Source organism: Lepidochelys kempii, chromosome 8, assembly GCF_965140265.1.
Source record: "Lepidochelys kempii isolate rLepKem1 chromosome 8, rLepKem1.hap2, whole genome shotgun sequence".
Taxonomy (NCBI): Eukaryota; Metazoa; Chordata; order Testudines; family Cheloniidae; genus Lepidochelys; species Lepidochelys kempii.
Window position 1 is genome coordinate 103,462,425 of NC_133263.1, and position 24,836 is coordinate 103,487,260.

Consider the following 24,836-nt stretch of genomic DNA (forward strand, 5'->3'; position numbering starts at 1 on the left):
ATCCACTCGGCGCGTCTGGCTTCTGGGATGGGGCTGGCTGTGCCAGGGAGGGTGCTGGCCCCCAGGCCCATGTGGCTGTTGGGTTGGTTTTGGGAGTCTGTAGATGTAATTGTCCAGGGTGCATTCCTGCTCCGCCCCAACCACACGCACATGCTGATTGTGCGGCACGTGGTCTCGCTTGTTGCAAGGATTTCCTCCTCCCAGACCCTGAGGGCATCGAGGCAATGAACATCCCGCCTGACGGGGCATTTCGATCACTCAGAGACGATCGGCAGTGTATGGCAGGCTGTAAGTGTTTGACGGACCACTTTCCCTTCAACTTTTCCTGTCCCCCTCGTTCCTCTCTTCCACTTTCCTCCTTTTTCCCATTTTCCACGCGTCTCCTCTTCGCTCCCCCAGACCCTCTTTCCTTTCTGCCCAGTGGCTGTATGTCTGCTAGGGTCCCCATTTAATTTTAGCAGCCCGCTGTTTGATTCCATCAGGTTTTCTTGTCCCCATTCGATCTGGTGCCACAAAGTTGCATGGCTGGATCAGCCCTGATCTAGCAGGTGGCTGACTCCTGTCCTTGTCCGTATTAACAATGCTGAGTGGAAGATGCTGGATAAATAGCAGTAGAGACGAAGGGAGGGAGGCTGTTTCAGTGGTTAGGGCATTAGCCTCAGCCTTGGGAGGCCTGGGTTCCCATTCCACTGCCACGGACTCACTGGGTGACTGGGATGGGTCCTGTAGGGAGAAGTTATTTAAGTTAAGCACCAATGTGGACACATTTCAGAGTAGCAGCCGTGTTAGTCTGTATCCGCAAAAAGAAAAGGAGGACTTGTGGCACCTTAGAGACTAACAAATTTATTAGAGCATAAGCTTTCGTGAGCTACAGCTCACTTCATCGGATGCATGCAGTGGAAAATACAGTGGGGAGATTTTATGTACGCAGAGAACATGAAATAACAAATTTATTAGAGCATAAGCTGGACATGGCCCACCTTGATTATCACTACAAAAGGTTTCCCCCTCCCCGCTCTCCTGCTGGTAATAGCTCACCTTACCTGATCACTCTCGTTACAGTGTGTATGGTAACACCCATTGGTTCATGTTCTCTGTGTATATATAAAATCTCCCCACTGTATTTTCCACTGCATGCATCCAATGAAGTGAGCTGTAGCTCACGAAAGCTTATGCTCAAATAAATTGGTTAGTCTCTAAGGTGCCACAAGTCCTCCTTTTCTTAATGTGGACACATGAGCCAATGGCTATCAACTGGCCATCGATACTTTAGGCTTGAAATGAGATGAAGGTTTCTAACCAGCAGAGGAGTGAAGTTCTGGAGCAGCCTCCCCAGGGGAGCAGTGGGGGCAAAAAACCTCACTGGCTTCATAACTGAGCTGGATAAGTGTATGGAGGGGATGGTGTGGTGGGACTGCCTATGGCAGCATGTCACTGATCTGCGACTGCTAGCAGCAAATATCTCCAGTGGCTGGAGATGGGACACTAGATGGGGAGGGCTCTGTGTTACTACAGAGCATTCTTTCCCAGGTGTCTGGCTGGCGGGTCTTGCCCACAAGCTCAGGGTCTAACCGATCACCATATTTGGGGTCAGGAAGGAATTTTTCCCCAGGTCAGATTGGCAGAGACCCCGGGTGGGGAGGTTCACCTTCCTCTGCAGCACCAAGCACAGGTCGCTTGCAGGTTTAAACTAGTGTAAATGGTGAATTCTCTGTAACTTGAAGTCTTTAAACCACGATTTGTGGACATCAGGAACTCAGCCCGTGGTCAGGGGTTTATTACAGGAGTGGGTGGGCGAGTTTCTGTGGCCTGCGATGTGCGGCAGGTCAGACTAGAGGATCATGTTGGTCCCTTCTGGCCTTAAAGTCTGAGTCTAAGTGTAGACAAACCCCTGGACTGTTATAATTTGTGCATCTCCCTTCTCTGGGGCACTCAGAATGTCCTGTGTTGAGCTGGATTCTGGTGGTTTGTTGTAGGCAACTTTCATTTTTTCAGCACTGAGTTTTTCTCTCCCGGTAAAGGATGAGCTCTGGCAGCAACCACTTCACAGCTCGTGCTCCCTGCCTGGATGGCGCTTATTCCACTGCTGCCTTAGCCTGTGATCCTCCTCACTGTTGGTCCCACCCAGCTGGGTTGATTCTCCACGTGGGCTCTCCGATCGCCCCAGGAAAGGCTCACCCTAGCTGGGGTTTCCCCGCAGCAGAGCTGGCTGCAACGGGAGACTGACCACAATCTAAGTTTCAGAGTAACAGCCGTGTTAGTCTGTATTCGCAAAAAGAAAAGGAGGACTTGTGGCACCTTAGAGACTAACCAATTTATTTGAGCATGAGCTTTCATGAGCTACAGCTCACTTCATCGGATGACCACAATCTAGTGACTCTCCCTTTGCAGCCTCCTGGGAAGCCATAGCGGGAGGGATGGGAAAATCTGAAGAGGGGGAAACACAGCCTGGGAGACATGAAAACCCCAAATCCTTTGAACCGGTTGCTCCGGCATGAATTTAACACCAACTGCTGGGGGACGCTCATGCCCTGATCCAGAGCCCATTGAAGTCACTGGGAGTCATTCTGTTGATATAAACAGGGATTGGATAAAGCCCTCGACTGCAGGGTGATCATGCCTCTGGATAGCGTCTGGTGGAGAATACACACATGACTCCGACCCCCAGTTAATGGAGCTGGGTCTTTAGTGCAAGCGGCAGGGCTTGGCGCTTTTGGTGCTGAATTTTCAGTGAGACTTCTGTGCAGATTTTGTGACCTTGCCAGCTCCAGCAGCCAACTGATCAACTTCCTTGGTGACATCGACAGCAGCGGCCTGTCTCGCGTCGTGCACAGGCAAAAAACCCAGAGGCGGGTAGTCAGAGAAGCTCTCAACACGCGTGGGTTTACCTCGGACCATATCTACGACGGCAGCACGCTCGGATTTCAGGAATTGAGGACCGTCTTCCAGTTTCTCATCAGAACGACGATAGATCTTCTGATTCAGTTCAGCCAAATTCGCAAGCAATGCGAGCCGGGCAGCGATCCAGCACAGGGCGTGACCAGCGCTAGATGTTTCCACAATTGGTGGTATTGGCACCGTTCCAGTTGGCCGCGTGGAAGCTGGTATCCTGAAGCCAGGCTTGCTGGTAGCATTTGCCCCGTCCGCGTTACCACTGAAGTAAAATCTTTTGGGATGCATCATGAATAGGGCTGTACCAAATTCACCGTCCATTCTGGTCAATGTCACGGCCCTAGCATTTGAAAATGAGTCAATTTTGCGTTTTCAGAGGTTGACATCTGAAATTTCAGGGTGTTGTAACCGTGGGGGTCCCGACCCAAAAGGAATTGAGTGGGGGGGGTGCAAAGCTGTTGTAGGGGGGTTCATGGGATTGCCATCCTCACTTCTGTGCTGCCTTCAGACCCACCTCTGGGTACCCCCCACTGCTGCAGGAAGCTCCTGATCTCACCCCCACCCCCACGAGAGCGGCCATGCAGGTGAAGAGCAAGTCCTGTCCCTCCCCAGCCTGGCTGGGACTAGCAGCTAGGAGCCCCCTAGTAGAGTGTAGTAACTTATTCCATTCACACAGCTGGTCCTCATGACTCCCGCTCCGCTGCTTTGAAAACGAGACCGATTTCCCCTGATGCACTGAGAGACGCCGGAGGGATCTGGAAGATGAGAGGGGACTGGGAGATGGCAGGATTGAAGGAACCTGGCAGCAGGAGGGGGTGCTGTGGGGACGGGTGTGAGGATGTGAGCAGGTAGAAGTGAAATCAGGAGCTCATTCTAGATGTGGAGGCAGGCAGCGCTGTGGAGCAGTGTGTGGATGTTGCGGGGGGCAGGTCTGAGGGGGCTGCCATGCAGGTCTGAGAGCTAAAATCTCACCCCTTGTAACGATGCTGCCTTTGGTAGGACACAACTGAGAGTGTCAATACAGGACAAATTGCTTAGAGCGGGGCAGTCACAGCCCAAAGCCCCAGACCCAGGTCAAATGATAACTTAGATCTTGCCAATACCTGCTTACAGCCGATTCTTATTAACTAAAATAAAATTTATTTAAAAAGAAAAGAGAGAGTGTTAGTTGAGAGATCAGTATACATACCGACTTGAGTTCAATTTCTTGAGGTCCACATACCGAGCAGAGATGGGGAGTTTGTAGCTGCCAAAAGTTTTTTTCGAAATAGTCCATAGCTTAGAGTCCAATGTCCATATTCAGGGTGACTCTAGTCAGTGACAGGGGATCTCAATCCTTATGGCTTAGGGTTTCCCCTTCTTAAAACCCAAAGCAGATCTGAGATGAAGAAGGCTCCTGTCCCAGGGTTTTTATACATTTCCAGCAGCCTCTTGGCCTGAGAAAACAATAAGCTTAACTTTCCTTCTCCTAAACATCCTGGCAATTAGCCTAGGGTAATATATCCATTTAACAGTTCAGATACAGGTTACCACAACCTTCAAAGAGATATATTGACAATGATACTATTTCACTCAAGTGTCTTCCGAAATGTTAATACTCCTTTTTTGATCTTTGAATCAAAGCCATAGCAATAGACAAGCCTTGTTTGCTGACATCACAAGCCCTGAGCACACCGCTACTCTTCTATCTCTAACAATGCCGGCTGCGTTTCAAAGCTCTATTCATTTACATCTCTTCCTAACCAGTCTCTAAAGTTCGGCCCTGGGCCAGGTCAGTCTGGGAGTTCATTAACTCTTGCTGGCTCTGTGTCACCTTTCAATGAGATATTCTATTACACGCGTAAGGTCACACCCCTTTAAAATGATCAGCTGAGAGACAGCAGCCTCCGGTTGGCACCTGAGTTCCCATTCCTGTGTGAACGCTGCCACATCCGGACGGAAGCGTTTCACACCCGCTTAGCACAGGTGTGAACGGCTGCACAAGACACAGGGCAAGGGAGGGGAAGGAGCTCTGTCTGTCTGCAGCCAGGGTCTCACCGGAGAAGCTGCTAATGTCTGTAATGCAAGCGAGTTCATGCTGGAACACCTGAGCAGCTGCAGCTCACTGAAATATTCCCCCTGCATAGTTATTAGGAAGCTGCAGGCGGCAAGGATCAGACAGTACAAATCCAGCTCTTGGGTGACAGAAGCATGACGCTTATTTCTGCTAGACACACGGGGGTGAGGGGGGAGACCCACCTCCAACCCTCCCCCATCCCCCCTGCCTGAAATCCAGAGATCTGAGCCGATTACGCTGCTAATTCATCCTAGCAGCTCCCTGACAAGTGAATAACTTCAGAAGCATCATAGGACTATGAAATCCTGCCGTGCCTTACATCCTAATGTCCCGAATCAGAGAGGAGACAGCCCAGACATTTCAATACATTACATTCAGAAGAAAAGAGACTTATTTGATCGGAATTGCCATGGAAAGCTTGACAGCTCCCTAATTCATATAGGAACATCTTGATTAGAAAATGGAAAAAATAGCCCCCTCTCCTTTGACTATCCGCCAGTGTTAGTGGCTTTTGGAAGAGGCCTATATGTGGGTATTATGGGTCCAGTGGTTCCTTCTGCAGGAGAGTAATGGGCTATCCTCTGCTCTCCTGGCCAGATCCCAGCGTGGCTACCAGTTTTATCCATTCCCCCTGCACTGCCCGCTGTGCGTTGTTAAACGCGGCTGTGCAGCTGCCAAGCTCCACCCCAGCTACAGCTGCATGTCGGTGGGTAGAGACAGCTTGGAAAGCCCTTGTCCAGGAGGAGAGGCGCTGTCCAAATGCAAGAGAGGGGTCTAGTCTTTGGGGGTGTGCTGGGGAGGAAAATGAACGGTTCCCTGCAGAATCTGGGCTTTCTGCCCCGGCTCATTAGGCAATTGTTCACCCAGAGGGGCAGGGCTGGCCTAGCTGTTCTGCCCTGCCTGGGTCAGGGAGCTGGGGGCAGCAGCCCAGGGGGGCGGGAGGGGCTTGAGGTTTGTCTGGGCTGTTTCTCCCTCTCACCTGCTCCTCCCCCTTTCCTTGCCAAGCTGGGGCTACTTCCCCGTCTCTGTTCCTTTGGGTGGGGAGGTCTGGGGTTTCTCCTGCTTTGCTGGCCCTGGCTCCAGGGGCACATCCCTGCTGTCGGGCATGGCAGAGAGCCCGCGCTGCACCTGTGGGTCAGGACAGCATAGCATCAGGGGGGCCCAGCCTGAGAGAGTGGAGGAACTGAGAGGCCACAGGGGGAGTGCGGGACATGCTTTGGTGACTGGAGCCTTCCCCACCTCCCACCCGTTGGACTCTGCAGGTGGGCATGACAGCAGCACGCGACACTAGGGAGCTGTCTGCCAGATGGGGCAGTAGTGAGCATTAGGCAGTCCCGTGGAATGGCAGGGCCCAGCCCCTCGTTCACACGTATTGGGGCTGGGTGCCAAATGGGCACAGTAGCATAACCGATCTGTGCCTGTCCCGAGCTTCACAAGGACAGTGGGGCTCCGCTCCTCCTGCCCCCAAAGCGCCGGCCTCTCCCACATGAGCTAAAGGAGAATCCCCTTTTGCTGTTAGCAGGATAGGGTCTATGACACGTGACCACTCCATTCTCGTCCCGTCGGCCTGAAAGCAGTGGGGCCCAATATGCTGTGTTAACCAGTTTGTTGTCAGGCCTGCTGTCATGAGTTGTAACTCCTTAGCTGTGCAAAGGTCTCGGAGACCTTGGGGTGGAATTCATGAGAGGCGTGTGTCCGCTCCTGTGTCCATTCAGCCTTTGGATGAGAACATCCCAGGGTGCATTGTAAAGTCACAGCCACGGGACGCTGATGCGGCGTCTCTCTGGCTTGCAAGCCGGCAGAAGGAGGCGGGGAAGATGCCTTTGAAAGGAGGTTCCTTGTTTCCTTGCCCGGGTGCGTTTCGTCTCTCCAGACACCCTGAGGCTCTCCTGCCTCTGTTGGCGTCTTCTAAGCAACACCAGCATCTCGCTGCCAACCTGTTTGCTTGGCATCGTGACACTTCGTGAGCCCCCCTCTGGGGCCAGCTGCAGGGTCACGGCAGCCCAGTGTGAAACGGCGGTGGTTTTGGTGCAGTAACATCCACCAGGCCAACGCCGCCATCTCGGCTGGGCTCCTCGTGAATGGAGCAAGGCTGGGATCCTTCCTGCCCCTAGAGGGGAAGGGTGGGTGGGTGCCCCGCTGGCTGTTCTCCCCAGGGTCCTGCCTCCTGACAGGGGAAGAGAAGAAAATCAGAGCTGGACCAGGAAGCAAACAGAGCTCTCCCCATCCCCTCAGGAGCTGACCCCGCACTCCCAGGAGGTGAAGGGGGAGCAGCAAGAGACCAGGGCAGCTCTGCTCCCTCCTCCCCTCCTGTGAGCAATCGGGATGGCTCGTCTGCTTCCGTCCATCTCCCTGCAACACCTGGTCTGGAGGGGGGAGAGGAGACCCTGCTGCAGCCCTCCTCAGCCAGGGAAAGAGGGGGAAGAACCCCACAGGCTGCAGGGGGAGCAGAGCTGGGGGGGCAGAATTGATGGGGGGCTGGAGAGAGCAGAGTTGATGGAGTGACAGGATTGATTTGGGGATAGGGTGCAGACTTAAGTGATGGGCAGGAAGATGGGCAAATATTGGGGTGATTGACCCCCCCACACACACACACTTATTTTTTGCCCCTTTAAGTGCTGGGTGTGGGGGGATGTCAGGGAGCCTCTGACCCTGACTGTGTGGGCAGGTTTATGTTGGCTCCAGCCACAGCATGAATTAGAGCAGCTATGGGGCTGCTCTAACTTACACCCGTGGACGATCGGTATTATGGAGCAGTGCTTCCCCTTGTGCCCTCCCCTGCCATCATCCCCATCCCAGGAGCAGGCACCAGAGAGGGCTCCCCCAAAAGGACATCGGCTGAGAGCTCCCCCCCCCACCAGGGGACTCTCTGCAGCCTAGCTGCAGCCAGAATCGTGCCTCTTTGTGCTGCTCAAGCAGGGCAGGGAAGCATGGCTCAGCACGGCTACTCGGGGTCTGTCAATTGGGCCCATTTCACCAGCTCCCGTGAAAGCAAAAAGGCCGCAGGGTCCTTCCCCCTCAGCCCTCTGAACACAAGTTGTAGGCTGAGGCAGGAATGAGTTTGGCCCAGTCTTTCCCCTCCCTCCCTCCCTCCGTGCATGGGGCCAGCATGTACGTAATTTATTTCTCAGCAGGCGAACTCGCTTCTGCGCAAGTAAACAGCCGTCCAGAACGCAGCCGCGTGTGTCTGGCTGGCTCGGGTCTCCTCGAAAGCAGCCAGATGGATTGGTGTCGCTGGCCTCACTCCGTGCAGGGGATAATTCACCAGTGCCCCTGATGAGGAGAGCGTCTCTGTCCTGAATCGTTCTGGAGTCCGTCACCACTGGTGGGTCCCAGGGTGGCCGCTCGTCTGCTGGGCGCGCTGCCTTGCCAATGCCCCGTCGAGCCCCCGATGCCCGTGACGCTGCTTAACAAACAGGTTTCTCTCCAGCTCCCCTGAACCGCGCCCGGGAGGAAAGCAGCAGTTACCGAGGCTCCTCCCCTAGCCTGACCCCGGCTGAGAAGGGGTTAAAACTCCTCCCCAGGGCACGCTCCTGCTGCCCCAACTCTGGAGCGGGCTGGACAGGGGATGAGAGGGGGCAGCTGGCTGAGAGTTCGGCTCCCTGGGCTGCAGAGGGTGGCCAGCCACCTGGCGTCAGAAGCTGACCTGAACGCTGCCCGACCTGGGCTGCTTAGGAGTGGGCGCCCACAGGTACCCTCCTAAGGCGGGGCAGCTTTTCCCTCCCCCCACTGAGTTTTGGGGGCGGGGTCCTGCTATGATGCCCAGGGTTTCGCTGGGCAGGCAGGCCTGGGGGATGGGTGGCGAGCCTTGGAATAGTGCCCCGCACTGGGGTATCTCATGCAGCGGGCAGGGGTTTTCCTATTAAACGGGAAGGGGAGGGGGGACGTGTATGATGTCACCGAGGGACACCGTACAGGCACAAGCCCCCCCGCAAAGCCCCTGCAGTGCTCAGAGCAGTACCGGCCACGCTGTGGGCGGCAGGGTGACCCCCTACCCCCACCCCCTGTAGCGGCCAGTATGGCCCTGATCCCTCTGCACCCCCCCTCACGTTGAGTAGCTCCAGGCAATGAGCTCAGCATGACCCACTCCTCAAAAGGCAGAGAGGCACCTTGCCCAAATCAGCACAGGGTGACACCAATGCTGGGCACATGGCTATCCAACTGCAGCGGTGCTGGGGCCCCAAAGAGACAGGGTCTCGCATCATTGACCTGGTTGCAGGCTGGCTGGTCCTTTAAGGGGAGCTGGGCTCAGTCTGGCCTGGGACCTCGCAGTCAACCTGCAGCTGATCCTGCTCTGGACTTCATTAGGATGAGCGATCCCAGCTGTGGAAGGATCAGGGCAAACTGCACGAGGGAAGAGACCCAGGAGGAAGGAGAGCACCTGCTTAGGGAAGGCAGGCTGAAAAAGGCCGCAGGAGCAGGTCTGGCGTTTGGGCTTTTAAGAAGCGGGGAGGGGAGGCAATGGGGAAACCCTGCTGGGAGGAGGAAAAAGCCGGAGGGGGCAGCGCTCAGCCCAGTGCGTGAGGAGCAATGAATTTCAGCATGGCCCGACGGGGGTGGAAGGATCCTCAGCTGGGATGTGGGTGTGGATTCTTGAACCTCTTAGAAGGGGACAGACGTGGGAAAAGGGGACCTGGCCGGAGGGTAGGCCCTGTGTATCCCGGATGGAAACTGGCCATCGCAGAACCACAGGGTCAATCGCTGGGAGGCTCTGGAGGCAAAGACCCCTGCAGTGCCATGACCTGACAGCGGGGAGTGCTGCAACGGTGAGTGCACCACATACAGCCCCCCCCCCCCCCCGAAGTGAGCAGTGTAGCATCCCTGGCTTGTTCGCAGCTACGTGCCATTATGAACAGGGCTGCAAGAGGGAACTGGTCGTGGTGTGTGTAGCTGGGAGGAAAAGTCCTGTTTTCTGTGTACTGTGCCTTTAAAGGGAAAGGAGCCCCCACCTGGGGGCCTGCCGCTGAGGCTGCTGCCATTTTGTGTCTGAGTTCGCAGAAGGTTGTGGTGAGTTACACACTGCGCTCTCTCTGGATCAGAGACTTACTGCTCAGTCTGGAAGGGGCCTCCCTCGCCATGGCAAAGCCCGCTCTGCTCTTTGCGGACGGGAGAAAGGAGCCCAGTGAATTAGCTCTGTCCCTACTACTGCAGTTTTCATTTCCAATCCTTAAATTCCCAAAGGAGAGAGCGGGGTGGCAGCTCTGCTCGGGGCTCTGAGGCAGACTCGGCAGCTTCCAGATGCAACGCGTGCTGGGTGCAAGCCAGCCGCTCCAGCTGCGCTCTCCCAGAAGCCCATCTGAAGCTCAGCGAGGCTGGAGGAGATCCCAGATGGCTTGCTTACCACACGGACTGCCTGCTCCTTGGAGAGCCGCAGCTGTAGGTTCCTAGTGCTCCTCTGATCCTTTGTTCCAGCAGCCTGCAGGTAAACGATGCTGATTTGAGACAACCCAACTTGCTGTATTGAATTCTCTGCTGGATTGTGCAAAGAGGCCGGTTTCCACTTTGCCCTGGAGAGTGAGACCAGGTCCTGTGTAAATCCCACACAACCGGATATGATCAAGCAACAAGGGTAGCAGAATCCCAGATAGGCCATGGTCTCAAATGACTTGAGACCATGGAACCCTGCAACCAGCTGCATGTAATGAACATGCCTGAGGTTTCCCTGAATTCTCAAACGCTCTCATAAGTCCTCCAGTGGTTGCTCTCTGACCCCTGATGGTTCCCAGGGTAAAATCTGGAAGTCTGATGTCCCTTTTAACTGGTGTTACTCAGCAAAGGGACTCTAACTGTTCTGTTCTATATTTAATTTCAGATTTCCCATCAAAGGGCCTCAAGTAAAAAAGTCAAAGCTATTTTTCTTCCCCAGCTGTCCCTACTGCAAACTCCCCCTCCCTCCAGGCTCTGCAATCCCCGCTGGGCTCTTCCAGCCTCTCGCACTATCCATAGCGATAAAGGATCTCGTCACTGGAAGGTTTTGTGGCTGGGGTAGCAGCCCCCGGCTTGCTCTCCCGGAGCTGGATCGCTTCCGCAGGGCTAGTGGAAGGGAGCTGCTCTGCGTCACTCAAGAGAAGCGACTCGTGTTTCCCCATGGGCCCCATGCAGTCTAAGGTGATGCTGTAGATTTTATTCACATAGGGTTTTTTTTTAAACTCTAACTGTGCTTTAAGGCATTTTGTGCTAATAGCACCCCCCAGATGTCCTAGAACAAGGGTGTATGTGAGTCCCTGTAAATAAACCAAGGCGCTTGGGGATAGCTCTGTGGTTTGAGCACTGGCCTGCTAAACCCAGCGTTGTGAGTTCAATCCTTGAGAAGGGCAGAGGTGTGACTGCGGCACCCGTAGGCAGACGTGAGCCAGCAGTGATGTGACTAGCTCCAGGTACCCATGCTCGTTAGATCAATGCTAGCTTGGGTGCGCCTACATGCACTGCAATCCCACGTCCCGCTTGCATGGTAGACCTACGCCGACCTGCAGTTTAGGCACTAGCAACTTAGCAATCAGTGTGGTGAAGCAGTGGGATTCAGTGGTTAGAGCACGGGACTGGGAGTCTGGAGACCTGGGCTCTGTTTCTGGCTCTGCCAGTGATCTGCTGGGTGACCTTGGGCAAGTCACTCCACCCCCCAACACCATGTGCCTCAGTTTCCCTTTCCTGCCCTTTGTCTGTCTTGGCTACTTAGCCCATAAGCTCTTCAGAGGCAGGAACTGCTTCTCGCTGTGTCTGGACAGAGGCTATTGGAATGCGAATAATTATAACCTAGGCCTGGATCCTCCATCTGTCTGTCTCAGGCACTGGCCTAGCCGATCACCACAGTGACTGAGCAACCTACAACCTGTAGGGCCTTTATCCTCACTCACGCCCCTCCACCCCTCCACCCCCGGCAGGCCAGGCTCTTATCCCACTACGGAGATGTAGCTGGGGACGCGCGGCTCGGGCCGCCTGGAGCGCCACCCCGTGGGGCTTGGGCACGGCTTTGGTCGCCTACGCGGCCTCTCGCCCTCTACCCTGCTGTTTACCCCCCGGCTCGGGGGGGCGGGGGTGCAGCGTATGTACTCTACATGCCCCTGTAAGGAGCAGACAGTGTAGATCAGAGGACCCCAAACTGTGGGGTGCGCCCCCCCCTAAGGGGCGCGGAGGAACATTCTGAGGGGGCGCGGCAGGACTCAGGCCAGCCCCCGTGGCAGGGGAGGGGAGGGAGCGCCACCCGGCCCTGCTCCTGCTCCCACCTGTGCTCCGGCTCGGCCCCCACCCATGGCCCCTGGCCCCAGCCTTCCCCCCCCCCCCCAGCTGGGGCCCCAGCCTTCCCCCCCCCCCCAGCTGGGGCCCCAGCCTTCCCCCCCCCCCCCAGCTGGGGCCCCAGCCTTCCCCCCCCCCCCCAGCTGGGGCCCCAGCCTCGGCCTGCTTACCCCCATCCACATCTCCCCTCCCGCCCCAGAGTCACAGCCTGGCCCCAGCTTGGGGGGGGGGGGAGGGCACGGACGGGGTGCGGGGCCGCGACCCCGAGCAGTTTGAGGACCGCGGATGTAGCCCTACCCTAAGGCCACACTGGAAGGCTGTGGCTGAGGAGAGAATTCAACCCGGGTCCGCCTCCCTCTTAACCCGCTCGGCACAGGGAGCCAGGCAGGGCTGGGCCCCGCAGAGCTCCACCAAGGGCTAGCACGCTTCACCCCGGAGCTGGACCCCCGCCCCCCCACGTGGCTGTTTCCTTGGGAATAGCGTTAGTTGCATAACATGCCGCCCTCGCTCCGGTGCCCACGCGGCTCCCGCCCCGCGTTAATGTGCCGTGGCAGTTCCGGGGCGCCTGGGATTCCTCCGGGCACGTGGCGCATTTATGGCCTGGTGCACCAGGGCAGGCTTTGCACACACAGGTCTCCGCGTGGGGGGAGGGTGCCTGGCAGGTGGCTGGCAGCCCATCCTGCTCCCTGCTTGCTGCACGCCTCTTAATTCAGGGCAGGGGATGGGTCCCTGGCTCTGGGCCGGCGCTGCAATCCCAGGAGGTCCTCTTCGGAGACGAATGCGGCGGGTTCAGGCTCACAGCCGTTCCTCGCTGATCTCTGCGAGCCGGCTACGTGGTGGGGAGCAGTAGATTGGGTGAGGGGGGCAGGGCTGGCCATAACTAGAAAGCGGGTACTTCTACAATCTACCCCTTTCCTCCCTAGGCAGGGCAGGTTAGTGGATGTGTAACTGGGCTTAAGCACCCAGTTCTCCCTTTTCGACCTTTTTGCCCTTTCATTCCGGCCCTTCCCTTCCCCAGCACTCGGTTTACGCTGAGTTCTGCTGGCACGCGACCCTTGCTGCTGTTTCCGAGGCCACCTCAATACGTGCAGGGCTACACAACTGGACCCTGGCGAAGCCGCTCTGTGCTGACAGGAGAGAGCTCTCCCGTCCCATCGGCCTAAAGAAACCCACTTCTGCACGAGAAGCTTTCCCACCAAAACAGCACTGTGCACCCCGGTTCTTATGTCAGTGCAACTTGCGTCTCTCAGGGGGGTGGAATATTCATGCCCACGAGTGAGATACGTTTTGCCAATGTAGGCTGTAGTGTAGACATCGTCTGAGTTTCGTAGTTTTTAAGGCTAGGAGGGGCCATCGGATCCTCTGCTCTGACTTACGTATAAGAAGAATCCAGAGACTTGCATCCTGGCGCTCCTGCACTGAGCCCAGTAACTTGTGTTTGGCTAAGGCAGATCTTCCAGACAGGCGCCCCGTCTTGATTTGAAGATTTCAAGAGCTGGTGAATCCACCACTTCGCTTGGCAGTTTGTTCCAATGCCTAATCATCCTCACAGTTAAAAATTCGTAGGTTCGCTTCTCATTTGAATTTGTCTGGCTCTCCTTTGCCTTTCTCTGCTGTAGGAAAGAGCCTGTTAGTACCTGATGTTTTCTTCCCATTAAGGTACTTAAACACCATAATCAAGCCACCTCTCAGGCTTTCTGATAAACTAAGCAGATTAACCCTTTCTGTCTCTCGCTGTCAGGTATTTTCTCCAGCTCTTGGATAATTTTCGTGGCTCTTTTCTGCACCCGCTCCAGTTTTCAACAACCTTTAAACCATGCAGCCACCCACACTGGACACAGAATTCCAGTCCGGTCTCATCAGTGTTGTAGACGGAGGTGAAATCACCTCTCTGTTTTGGGTTTAAGTCCTGTTGTCGGTGCTCCACTGAAGCATTAGACAGCGCAGCAGGGGTTAAACAACCCTTGGGCTCACTTCTGCGCTATGATGTTTAATAATCTTTCCATCTCTATTTGGAGTAAACAGAGACAGTCGAGCGGCGGTACATAGAACTGTAGGCATGGAAACCCCCACTGCAGTCACAGTGCACTTCTCATGATCCCCAGAGAATCGTTTGGTTGAATGACTCTGGCTTCGCTTCACCGTCTGCCTGTCGATGGCATTTATCTGCCCCCCGATTCCCCTAGGGTCCGCACACCGTGCGATCTTGAACGTGTTCCCTGTCGCACAATCCTGGGCAGTAGGGAAGGGCTGTTCTCCCCGTTTGCAGATGGGGACCTGAGGCCCAGAGAGGCTGAGGGCCAGATTTACAAAGGTATTTAGGAGCCTAGCAATGCAGATAGGCGCCTAGTGGGATTTGTGAAAGTGTCTCAGCCGGTCAGGTGCCTAACTCCCATTGGAAGTCAGTGGCAGGTAGGCACCTAACCCACTTAAGTGCTTTTTGTGAAATCCCACTAGGAGCCTAAATACCTTTTGAAAATCTGAGTCTAAATGATTTGCCAAGGTCCTGCAGGGAGCTGAATCCAGCCTGCCAGAGTCCAAATGACCAGCTGGGACCCCCCAGCTCTCCCATGATAAGCTAGTCCTGGGTGGGACCTAGGATCTCCACTCCTGCATTGTCTCTTAAGAGTCAGCCAATGGGCGGCTGGCCAAAGCCATGGTTTGCTTTCCTGCCGAGAAGCAGGCCACCTCTTCTTGAATCAGCCCCATGTTTTCTTGTAGCAACTGGACAAACAGACTGCAGAGTGACAGGTTTCAGAGTAACAGCCGTGTTAGTCTGTATTCGCAAAAAGAAAAGGCGTACTTGTGGCACCTTAGAGACTAACCAATTTATTTGAGCATAAGCTTTCGTGAGCTACAGTATCGGATGAAGTGAGCTGTAGCTCACGAAAGCTCATGCTCAAATGAATTGGTTAGTCTCTAAGGTGCCACAAGTCCTCCTTTTCAGACTGCAGAGTGTTCATCAATGATTACAGAGCCGCCCCGCATCCCGCCGTCCCCTTTGCAAAGCGGCACTGAAAGCGGTAAATTCTTAACCCCCACCAGGCTTAACACAACAAGCTGGTACTGCCTGTTGCAACTTCTGTTACCGTCAGGGCACAGTTGCCCACCAGCACAAGCTGCCTGGAACGTCTCAAGGGTGCTAAGGAACTGCCATACTGGGTGACTTCCTAACCGATCCCTGAGGAAGATGCAAAAGAGGAAGGGGAGAAGAGGCAGATGCAGTTACATCTGCATCTCCGCTGCAGGCCATGTGCTTGGGCTAGGATGGGCAGGTGTCAAATATAAGATCTTGGGGCATGAGCCTTTGAGAGCATCAGTCTCTTAGCCCTCTAAGAGGAAGGATGGTCCAGTGGTTAGAGCAGTAGCCTAGGTTTTGGGAGACCTGGGTTCAGTTCCTCGCTCTGGATGACCTTAGGCAAATCACTCAGCGCTCTCTGCCTCAGTTTCCCTCCTGTAAAATGGGGACAATCTGTACCTTGGGGGGGGGGGTTAAAATGACAAAAGATTGTGATGCCATCAGGCCCGATGGCAATTGTGGGGGTCACATAAGAACTGCAGTGTTTAGAGAGGGCAGTAAGGACCTACAACAGATTTTATACTTTCCCCCGTCACTGGAGTATCAGGTGCGACAGCAGGCAGAGAAGCTGGGGGGGACCAGCTTCAAATACAGTAGTGTCAGCTCTCCTGAAATCCGCTAATCCTCAACTGCTGGAATCGCTGGCACAAGACTCTCAGCTTTCGTTTGAAAGAAAACAGTTTTTTAGCCCATGTGGTTGCAGAGAAAACCTTGAGAACATGACTCCGGTGCGGCTCTGACCCCAGAAGGCAAAGAGAAGGATCCCCTACATTTATGGTTGTTTTAAATCTCAGTCTCGTGATTTTCTGGGGTCTGACTTGTGATTCTTTGACTGTCTGGGGCTGGTAACGCCCCAAAGCCCACCACCCATGTATCCCGAAGCATCTGAGGAAAAAGTGGTCCCAGCAGACACGTGCTTTGCCTGCACGGGCTAAAGGAAATGAGACTAGCCAGCGTCCCTGGAGAGAGCACAGTGTGGGTGACTCATGCTAACAGCGGCCATTTTGAATGGATTCATGGGACATGCCTATGCAGACAGGCTGCGAGGCCGGAGACAGCGTTGGGTTTCCATAGCCAGGAACAGCACAAGAATTGCCTGCTGGACTCATGGTACTTGGGCTGTGGGTGAAGGGCTCTGGTTCAGTGGGGTTCCCACACACCCTTGAGTTCAGGCCCTGAGATGGCTGCTCTGATAGGCTGAGTGTGCCAGGTGCAGCTACTTTCCCGCAGCCCAGAGAAACTGCCTCCAAGCGGATCTGCTGGAGCCCCATGCCCAGAGCCCTATTCAGGATTCGACATGAATCCCTGGGTCCTGTAGTCTGTTTCCTTCCATGTCTTGTGGGGATTTGCCCCAGCGTAGACACTGGGTGTGGGGATGCCAGCAGGGACTGCTCGCTGCACTACACAGTCTAGGAGCTCTCACCCATCAAGCCACCCAAGGGTGCTGCAAGGGTGAATTCAGCTTTGGGCTCAGTTCCAGACCCATGGATGGAAAGCACTACAGAAATGCAAAGCCCGCTCCTAGTTAGGTCTCCACAGCTGGCCCCGTCGTGCCTGCCACCTGGGGGGCTTCACAGAGGGGGTACCAAAATGCAGTCCCTCTCCCCCACAGCTGAGCTACAGAAGAACCCCCTTAGAGTTAGCAGAATAGGGCCTGTGGCTCAGATCAGATACTCACCAGCTATACACGCTATTAATGCTGAGGGCAGATCAGAGGCCAGGAAGGCGGAAGAATGCTCTGTAGATGTTTCTGTGGGATGGAAATTATAAGAGTTAATTAACTAAACAGAAGGCTAGGAAAAAAAAACAGGCTGACAAGCAGCAGCCCCCAGCTGGGATCTCCTTTACAGGAGACTCCTTTTATGGCATAGAGCCATGGCAGCAGGTCCTGTGCCATGCCCCCTGTGGGCAGATCACCGCTGGCACAGGTTGGTACAGCCTTTTCCAGAAGCCTGGCACAAAGCACCCCGCCGGAACACAAAGGGCCCCTTTGTGTCTCTGCTCACGGGTCTCGGCTCAGGATCTGGCCCCAAGACGCCACGGGCCAGTTCCTTCTTAGCCTCAAGGTTGAGGGTGACAATGTGGGGCCCAGCTGTGGGGTTGGTTTTCATGGCATGGCCACCAGGAATGAGACAGACGACCCCCCCACCCAATTCATTCCACGAACAGCCCAAGCAGATGGCAGTGGTTGTCCGCCACTGAGGCCCGCGAGGCGAAAAGCTTCAACCCACGGAGGCACCCAGTCCCCGTAAGCTAGATTCCCACGTCGACACACACAGCACAAACTTGTTACTGCCTAGCTCCGATATAGACATATACGTAGCGCAGCCAAAGAATCATTCGCTGGCGACATCCCGTGACTCCCTCCCTCCTTGCTGTGGAATCACGCAAGCCCTGGCAAATATAACGACACCACTTAACATGAGTCATTTCTCCCACCAAACTCGGTGAGGAAGCCGGCTCCCCGGAGGGCTACGCTGTGCTGCTGAAAATAAGCACCTGCAGGCCCCCAGATGAAATGCATCATCAGGCCCAGCTCGAAGCCGAGGGGGGGCCAGGAAAGCGCTTCGAGATGGGACGCTCCCATGTCAGTGAGAACTCTAGCAGTCTGGCCGCGCGGGGTCCAGCAGCTGGGGTGCAGAAAGTCGTCTAAACCGCGGAAGGGAATGGGGAGAGGAGGGGCACGCCGATCTCGGATGCATCCCCCTCCTCCCAGCCCTCCGGAACATCCACTCAAGTTCCTAGCCCAGGGTGTCTCAACCTTCTTTTAGGGCCATTATAATAGCAAAGCCGAGCCGCTTAGGTGCAAAGCCTGAATTAACGGCCCACGCACAGTATGTGGAGCGCGCAACAAAGCAGGTATATGCAAGCAAGAAATGACTCCTGGCGTCAGTGTGGATTTGTCCTTCCCTGATCGGTGGGGTTGCTTGAGGGGGAAGGTCTGGCTCAGCACAAGGCGGAGGAGAGGCCAGGCACTGCCCGCACCCGTAGCACGGGTCTGACTAGCAGCCGAGCCGAGGAGGCCCTGCTTAGGCCAGAATCCTAGGGCATGACCCCTACACAGCTCCAGGGACGCCCAAACAATGCCTGCTGTACCAGTAGTGTTGTTTGCACGAGAACCTGTGACCAAGGGCTTTTGGGGGGCATAGACGTAACTCTTAGAGGTGTTGGGAGAGACCATGTAGAGACCAGCCTAGGGCCTGGGCCAAGGGAGGGCAAGGTAGACGGGTGGGCGTTGTTTCAAAAGCCCTCTTCTCGCTATGCTGTGCTCCTGCTTTGCTTTAAGTGGGCTGGTTTGGGTCACTGGATTCACCGCTGGTCCCAGCTCCCGGAGGGAAGAATCTACACGTCCCATGGCCAGCCGGACCTGCTGGGGAAGCGTGGTCGATCCACAGGGGGCACTATTGCAGGATTGGGTCGAAGGGTGGAGAATCGCAGTTTGCCACCCGGGGGGGAAGTAAAGGCACAAGGCCAGAGACCGGGGGGGTAGAGGACAATGTGCATTTGGGCCCTGTTACCTGGGGTGCTCGGAGCAATGGATAATTATACCTACACCACTGCTTCTTCCCTCCCCCCTGTGCAACACCTTTTTCCTGCCCCAAAGGGCTCAGGGGTCAAGGCCTCTGGAAAGATACAACCCAGCGTAGACGTGAAGGGGGTTCGGTCCAACTTTGCCAACCTCAAGTGGTTGAAAATGGTGAGTCAGGCCCCTGAAATCATGGGATTGGCTTTGAAATTGGTTTTAAAATAATAAATGTTTGAGTCTCTGGTGTTCGAGCCATTCGGAGTCACATGGTCTAGAGAAGGTGAGAAACTCTTTTTAAGACGAGAGCTGAGATTCTCAATCACCTGAGTCCAGGAGCTGGGGCTTTACGAAAACTTCCACTATGACGAGACTCGGGATAAAATCGCAGCAGTTGGCGGCACTTGTTCCTCTGTCTTTTTATGCAAGGGTGGCCGACCTGTGCCCCGGAGCCCCATGCGGCTCTTCAGACGTAAACATGCGGCTCCTTGTCTAGGCACCGACTCCGGGGCTGGAGTTACAGGCGCCAACTTTCCAATGTGCCGGGGGTGCTCACTGCTCCACCCCTGGCTCTGCCCCCACTGCACCCCTTCCTGCCCCCTCCCCAGAGCCTGCAGTGCCCTCGCCCTCTCCCTCTTCCCCCCAGAGCCTCCTGCACGCGGACGAACCAGCTGATCGGGAGGTGCGGGGAGGGAGGGGAGGTGCTGATCTGTGGGGCTGCCGGTGGGCGGGAGGCGCTGGAAGCGGGGGGAGCTGCTGCGGGGGGCTGCTGATGTATTACTGGGGCTCTTTGGCAATGTACATTGCTAAATTCTGGCTCCTCCTCAGGCCCATGTTGGCCACCCCTGTTTGTATGGGTTACTTAGCAGAGGGGCATGGTCTTGGTGCTTTTAAATTATTCATGACTCCGGTATTGACCCTTCGCCTCTGGTCAGCCTGTGCTAATCTCCCCACCTCTCTCTCCACCCTCGCTACTGGTTGGCAACGTTGAAACTGGCACCGTCAGCATGCCTGCCTGTGTTTGCGGGGTCCAATAGGCAGTGGGCATTAGGGCATGAATTCGGCAAAGCCCTGAAGGACACGTTCCAGAACATGCTTAGATCCCACTGACTTCAATTGCACTTAAGTGTGCGCTTAAAGTTAAGCATGTTTAAGTACTTTGCGATCAGGGCCTTGATATAAACACACGGCACGGGGGTGCGACCCAGGTATCTGGTGAACGAAGGCTTACCTCTGCCTCAGTTTCCCCCTGCCTGTTTCACGTGCTATAAACCGGTTGCTTAAGAAGCAAAGTGAGTGACGTCTGAGCCTCGGGGCGTTTCCCGCACTCCCCTCTTTTGCTCTGCATAGGGTTACGTGTCGTCCCCCCCACCCAGATTTCTGCCTTCCGTTTGGCCCTGCTTCCTGAAGTGCTGATGTAGCAGGGCAGAGCAGTGGCGTGTCTCCTTGGCTAGCTGCTGCCTGCTTGTGGGGTCAGGGTCTGGGAGGCAACCCTTTCTGATAGCAGGGGGAGAGCTCTCTGCTGCAGTGCTGCAATTTTTGGTCGCCCCCCTCTCCCGCCAACCCAGGCAGGCTGCGTGGCCCCACTGAGGGGAATCAGGGGGTGGAGGTGGCGTTCCACCTGGTCCTTGGCAGACCCCCTGAAACCTCCTCGCGGCCCCCCAGAGCCCCAGTCAAGAACCAGTCCCTTAGTTAACCAACCGTTGGCTTTAACCTAGCTAGCACGGGTAACAATAGCAATGAAGACGCCCGGGTGGGCAACCCAAGTGCATAGCTGGGTTTGTACCGGGACGGCTAGGCCCTGCTCAGGCTTCTGTCACTGCATCCCTACTAGTCTCGGTTACAGCTCCCACGGGTGTGTGCCTCCCTGGGCTGGAGTCACAGCTTAACCGGTGGTGTAGATGTAGCCACGGTGTCAGGTGGGTCAAAGTGACCAGTGGGGGAAGAGGGGGTGATCTGGGGGGTGAGGGGCAATAAAACGACTGGCGTTTAGCAGAAGTCCCAGCCCTTCGTCTGCCTAGTTATAACACTCCTCAGAGAAAGGTCCAACAGCCAGGGCGCTGAGTGGAACTCAGGACGCCTGGGTTCTATTCTGCATAGGTTTTCATGCCGTCCTCGTTGCTAGGGTAGCCGAGCACCTTCCAGTCGTTCACTGAGCCACCTGACTAACATCTATCATGTGCCTGTGCCTCTAACCCTCCCATGAGGCATGTCCTCTCCGCAAGCCTCAGTTTCCCCTGCCACCCTTGGTCTGTCTTGTCCGTTCACACCCTAGGGGCGGGGACTGCCCCGACCACGTCTGTGGACAGTGCCTGGCACAATGGGGTCCTGATCTCCGTTGGAGCCTCTCGGTAGGTTTGAAGGAGGGTTTCAGACTCCCCCCCAGAGCTTTCCCTGCATGGCGTACTGTAGTTCGGGCCCATGGGCTGCCCACACCTCTCCGATCACCGTGACTTCTACCCTCAGATGGTGACCACGAGAACCCACCAGCTATTGGTCCATGCGAGCATGACCCGAAGGAACCTGGCTAAACTCAACCATCTTGTTGTCTGTTGGTTCCCCCGCCTCTGGCTCTGTTTCTGAGCCCAGTGGCCTTATGGCGTTGCTGCCACCGGGCATCTGAGACAACCAGATCCTGCCTCTTTTCAGGAACTGGCTCCGAAAGGGTCGGGGATGTGGGGGGGGGGAGAGGATTTACAAAATAAAACTCCTTGGACAATATACACCGACATGCAGTAGCCGTCCCCTGGGAGACACCGCAGCTCAGCCCGGCCCAGCATTGCCCAGCCGGGATTAGCTCCCAGGGCTATTCCAGAGCAGCCCCAGTGAAGCAATTCGTCTAACAGGATTTGGGTAATCCCCAGCTAATCCCCTCCCCTGCCTCATCTACCTGGGCCTGACCTTTCTCTCTGGATCAGCTCCTTTCGCTTCATCTCCCCGCCCACCCCAGGGTCAGTTTTCTCTCCTCCTTTCCCATCCCTCCCGCTATTTGAATTTGCTGCTCCCTCTCCCTTCAATGCATCTTTCCCTCCCCTCCCTCGGCCTTGTCTATTTTTACCCTCCAACTGGGCCCAACGCTCCTCCTCAAACCCCGAGCCATGCCGTTCCCGCTTGCTTTTCACATCCTCTTCACTTTTACTCTCTCTCTGCTTGCGGCTTATTCACTCTCTCCTTCCCAGGCTCCCTCCCCACGCCTGGCTCCCTTCTGCCGCAGCAGCAAGGAGACCTATATATCACAGCCAGCGAGGAGGTGTGTCTACTGACATCACCCTATAAATACTGTGCGGCAGTGCAGGATCATAAGGGGGTCTGGGGGCGGGGGGCCGGGGGAGCGTGAGCGCTGCACGGAGGACCTTGCCTCGGAATCTCTTCCCCCCCCAGAAAGGGGAGGCTGGGGGCGCGGGCAGAGACTTGGCAGCTTCCTAAGCCCATCTTTCCCTGCTCTCCCCGGCTGGCAGGGAGCCCCGGGCAGCTGCAGGCAGCAGACAGAGCCGGGACACGCCTGGCACCGAGTGGTAAGAGGCATGCACTTTCTTAGGAGTTGCGGCACCACGGCTAAGTTGTTGCAGCCGGACGCGGGCTGCGCTGGTGGAGGCATGCCGGTGGCATGGGCAGGCGAGGGTAGGGAGCGGATCTGTGTGTGTGTGTGTTCGAGGTGGGGGGAAGCAGCTGTCTCTCCCTGTGGCTAGCTATTTTCTGCTCCTAAGAGCTGTGGACGTTGGTGGCGGTGGGCAGCAGAGTGAAGGGGAGGCGAATGACTGACGGGCGCTGACAAACAGGAGCCAAGCGGGCTTCTCTCCTACATGCCTGGGTCGTCGCTGAATGCTGCGTGGAATCACGTCGCTTTGACTTTGCGTGGGTTTGGTGTTCCTCGGGCAGTTATATCCCTGAAGCGATTTTTGAAATGTACCCCTGCTCCCTCAAAAAATTCCCCATCTCCGCGTATTGAACCAGTTCCTGGCACGGATCTCCGGCTGCCCTCTGGAGGAGCGTTGTGCGCAGGGAGAGGCGTATTAACGACTGGCCTATGGAGAGAGGGCACCGTGCCCAGTTTCTCCTCCTTTGCCGCCGCTCGGCCCCGCTTTTCTTGCCTGCGGTGCCTGATCCCTGCGGACGCGGGACCTGGCCGAGATGCCCGTGACTCCCTCGGTCCCGGCGTGGCGTTTTGGGTGGGAAGCTGGGCTCCGTCGGTGCATCGAGGTGGTGATGATTTAAGCATTAATACGCTCGCGCTCTCTCTCTCCCACAGGGACGGAACAAGCAGGCGATTGCTGACAGGACAGGATCCCAAGCAGCGTCGTCCGGGAAGACAGAGGGCATCCGGGCTGGCGGGCGTCGCGGGAAATGTTAGATTAAACCCGAGCTGGGGGAGAGACAGGTAACTGCAATCTCCTCCCTGCACTCACAGCGGATGGCACTGGGATTATTACGGATGGCTGGCCTGATGGCAGCATGCTCTTGACCCCTTGGGGCTGCCTCTGATCCCCGCGCTCCTGGAGTGGGAGGCTGGCAGCCGGAGCTGCGACTCTGGGGGTGCCCAGGGGGAGTGTTAGAAGTTCTGGGAGCAGCTCTACTGACCTTCTCTCTCTGCCCCCCACCACCCACCTCTGATCCCAGTCCATCGCGCTCTCTCAGCACCTCCCAGTGCCTGCTGGGACTGGCGGAGAGCCCCTGGCGTGCGAGTGACCCCTTGCCACCAACTTCCTGCCATGGCCTCGTCGGATGGGCTGCAGTACCGGGCGCTCTACGAGTATAAGAAGGACCGGGAGGAGGACCTGGCGCTGTGCCCCGGGGACCTGGTCACTGTCAGCAAGGCGGGACTGCTGGGCATGGCCGACTACAAGGAGGGGGACGAGAGGAGCCCCAAGGGCTGGCTGAACGGCTTCAACGAGCGCACTAAGGAGCGGGGCGACTTCCCGGGCACCTACGTGGAGTACTTGGGCCCTGTGAGGATTGTGGCCACCGCTCTCAAGGCTCGGCCCAGGCCTGTGCCCCCCACCCCCACCAGCCAGCTGTGGGGTGAGTACCAGCTGGGGATGGGGGGTGGGCGGGGAGCGTCTGTTTGATGAGTGTGTTCCTCTCCCCCCGGGTAGCGGCCTCTCAAAACTCCTTAGACCAAGGGGCGGATGTTGTGGGGAGCCACTCTCGAGGCCCCGGGCTAAGGTCAGCCGCGCCGCCCTGAGAGCCCATCTCCCAGGGAATGGGAGGACCCCCTGCCCACGCACCCCTTCCTCTTTGGGGGCAGGGCTACGTTCAGACAGCTCCCATGGTCTCCACGTGGCGAGAGGTCAGGCAGCTGGGCCTCAAACCCCGTGGGCTCTATGGGGCAAAACTGGCCCATGCCCCCACAAAGCGGTTGCTCCGTCAAGCACACCTCCGGAGGGTAGAGAGGGGAGGGGTACATGCCTACAAGACACCTCCTCCAAGCTCGTCTTTGCATGTAGAAAGCGGGGGCCGGCTGGACATGTGGCTCTGGATGTTTGAGCCCAGCCGGGCATGCGGCTCCTAACCAGCGGCAGAGACTCAAGGGCAAGTCGGCGTGACGCAAGCCGGCTGGGAGTTTGCTGTGCTGGGGTGGGGGGTGGGGGGGATTGGATATTGGCACGGAGTCCTGCAAGCGTGCCTGGGGTCTCACAGTCAGGACCTGTTAGAGGCCTCGATCCTGATCACGGGGTAGGACTCTGCTGGCTCCTGATTTACACTGGCCTGCATGAGATCCGGTTCTGGCAGGTTTGGCTCATGGAGCAAGCTGGCTTTGGGCCACTGGCTGGCATCACAGGTGACTTTGAATAGCCACCAAAGCTGGGGCAGGACAGCACGGCTAGCACTGCTGTGGACCCCCGGTTCTGTGGTATTTGCCAGGTAGTCCTGCCTCCCAATCCTCGGCAGAAGAGACTGGGGCTTCCTTGACACCGGGGGAATTAAGTCATCCAGGGCCCTCTGGATGCTTGGGCTGCAGTTTTCCGCTGGGAAGTGGGGTTACCTCTGCCGGGGCATGAGGGATGGCAGACCCAAGAGCTCCCTCAGTGTCCCAGTGGAGATGCACGCCAGCC

At 56.4% G+C, this 24,836-nt stretch overlaps 1 protein-coding gene across 2 annotated transcripts in view; it reads left to right on the plus strand.

Moving 5' to 3' along the window:
* Positions 1–23,046: 23,046 nt before the first annotated feature.
* Positions 23,047–24,836, plus strand: part of PIK3R3 (phosphoinositide-3-kinase regulatory subunit 3) — a 349,039-nt gene continuing 347,249 nt past the window's right edge. For both annotated transcript variants that reach the window (XR_012160507.1, XM_073357839.1), the window contains exon 1: positions 23,047–23,802. Coding sequence is in view for 1 of the 2 variants with exons in the window: in XM_073357839.1 (XP_073213940.1) it covers positions 23,493–23,802 (310 nt within the window). In the remaining variant the exon portion in view is untranslated. The remainder of the gene's footprint in view (positions 23,803–24,836) is intronic.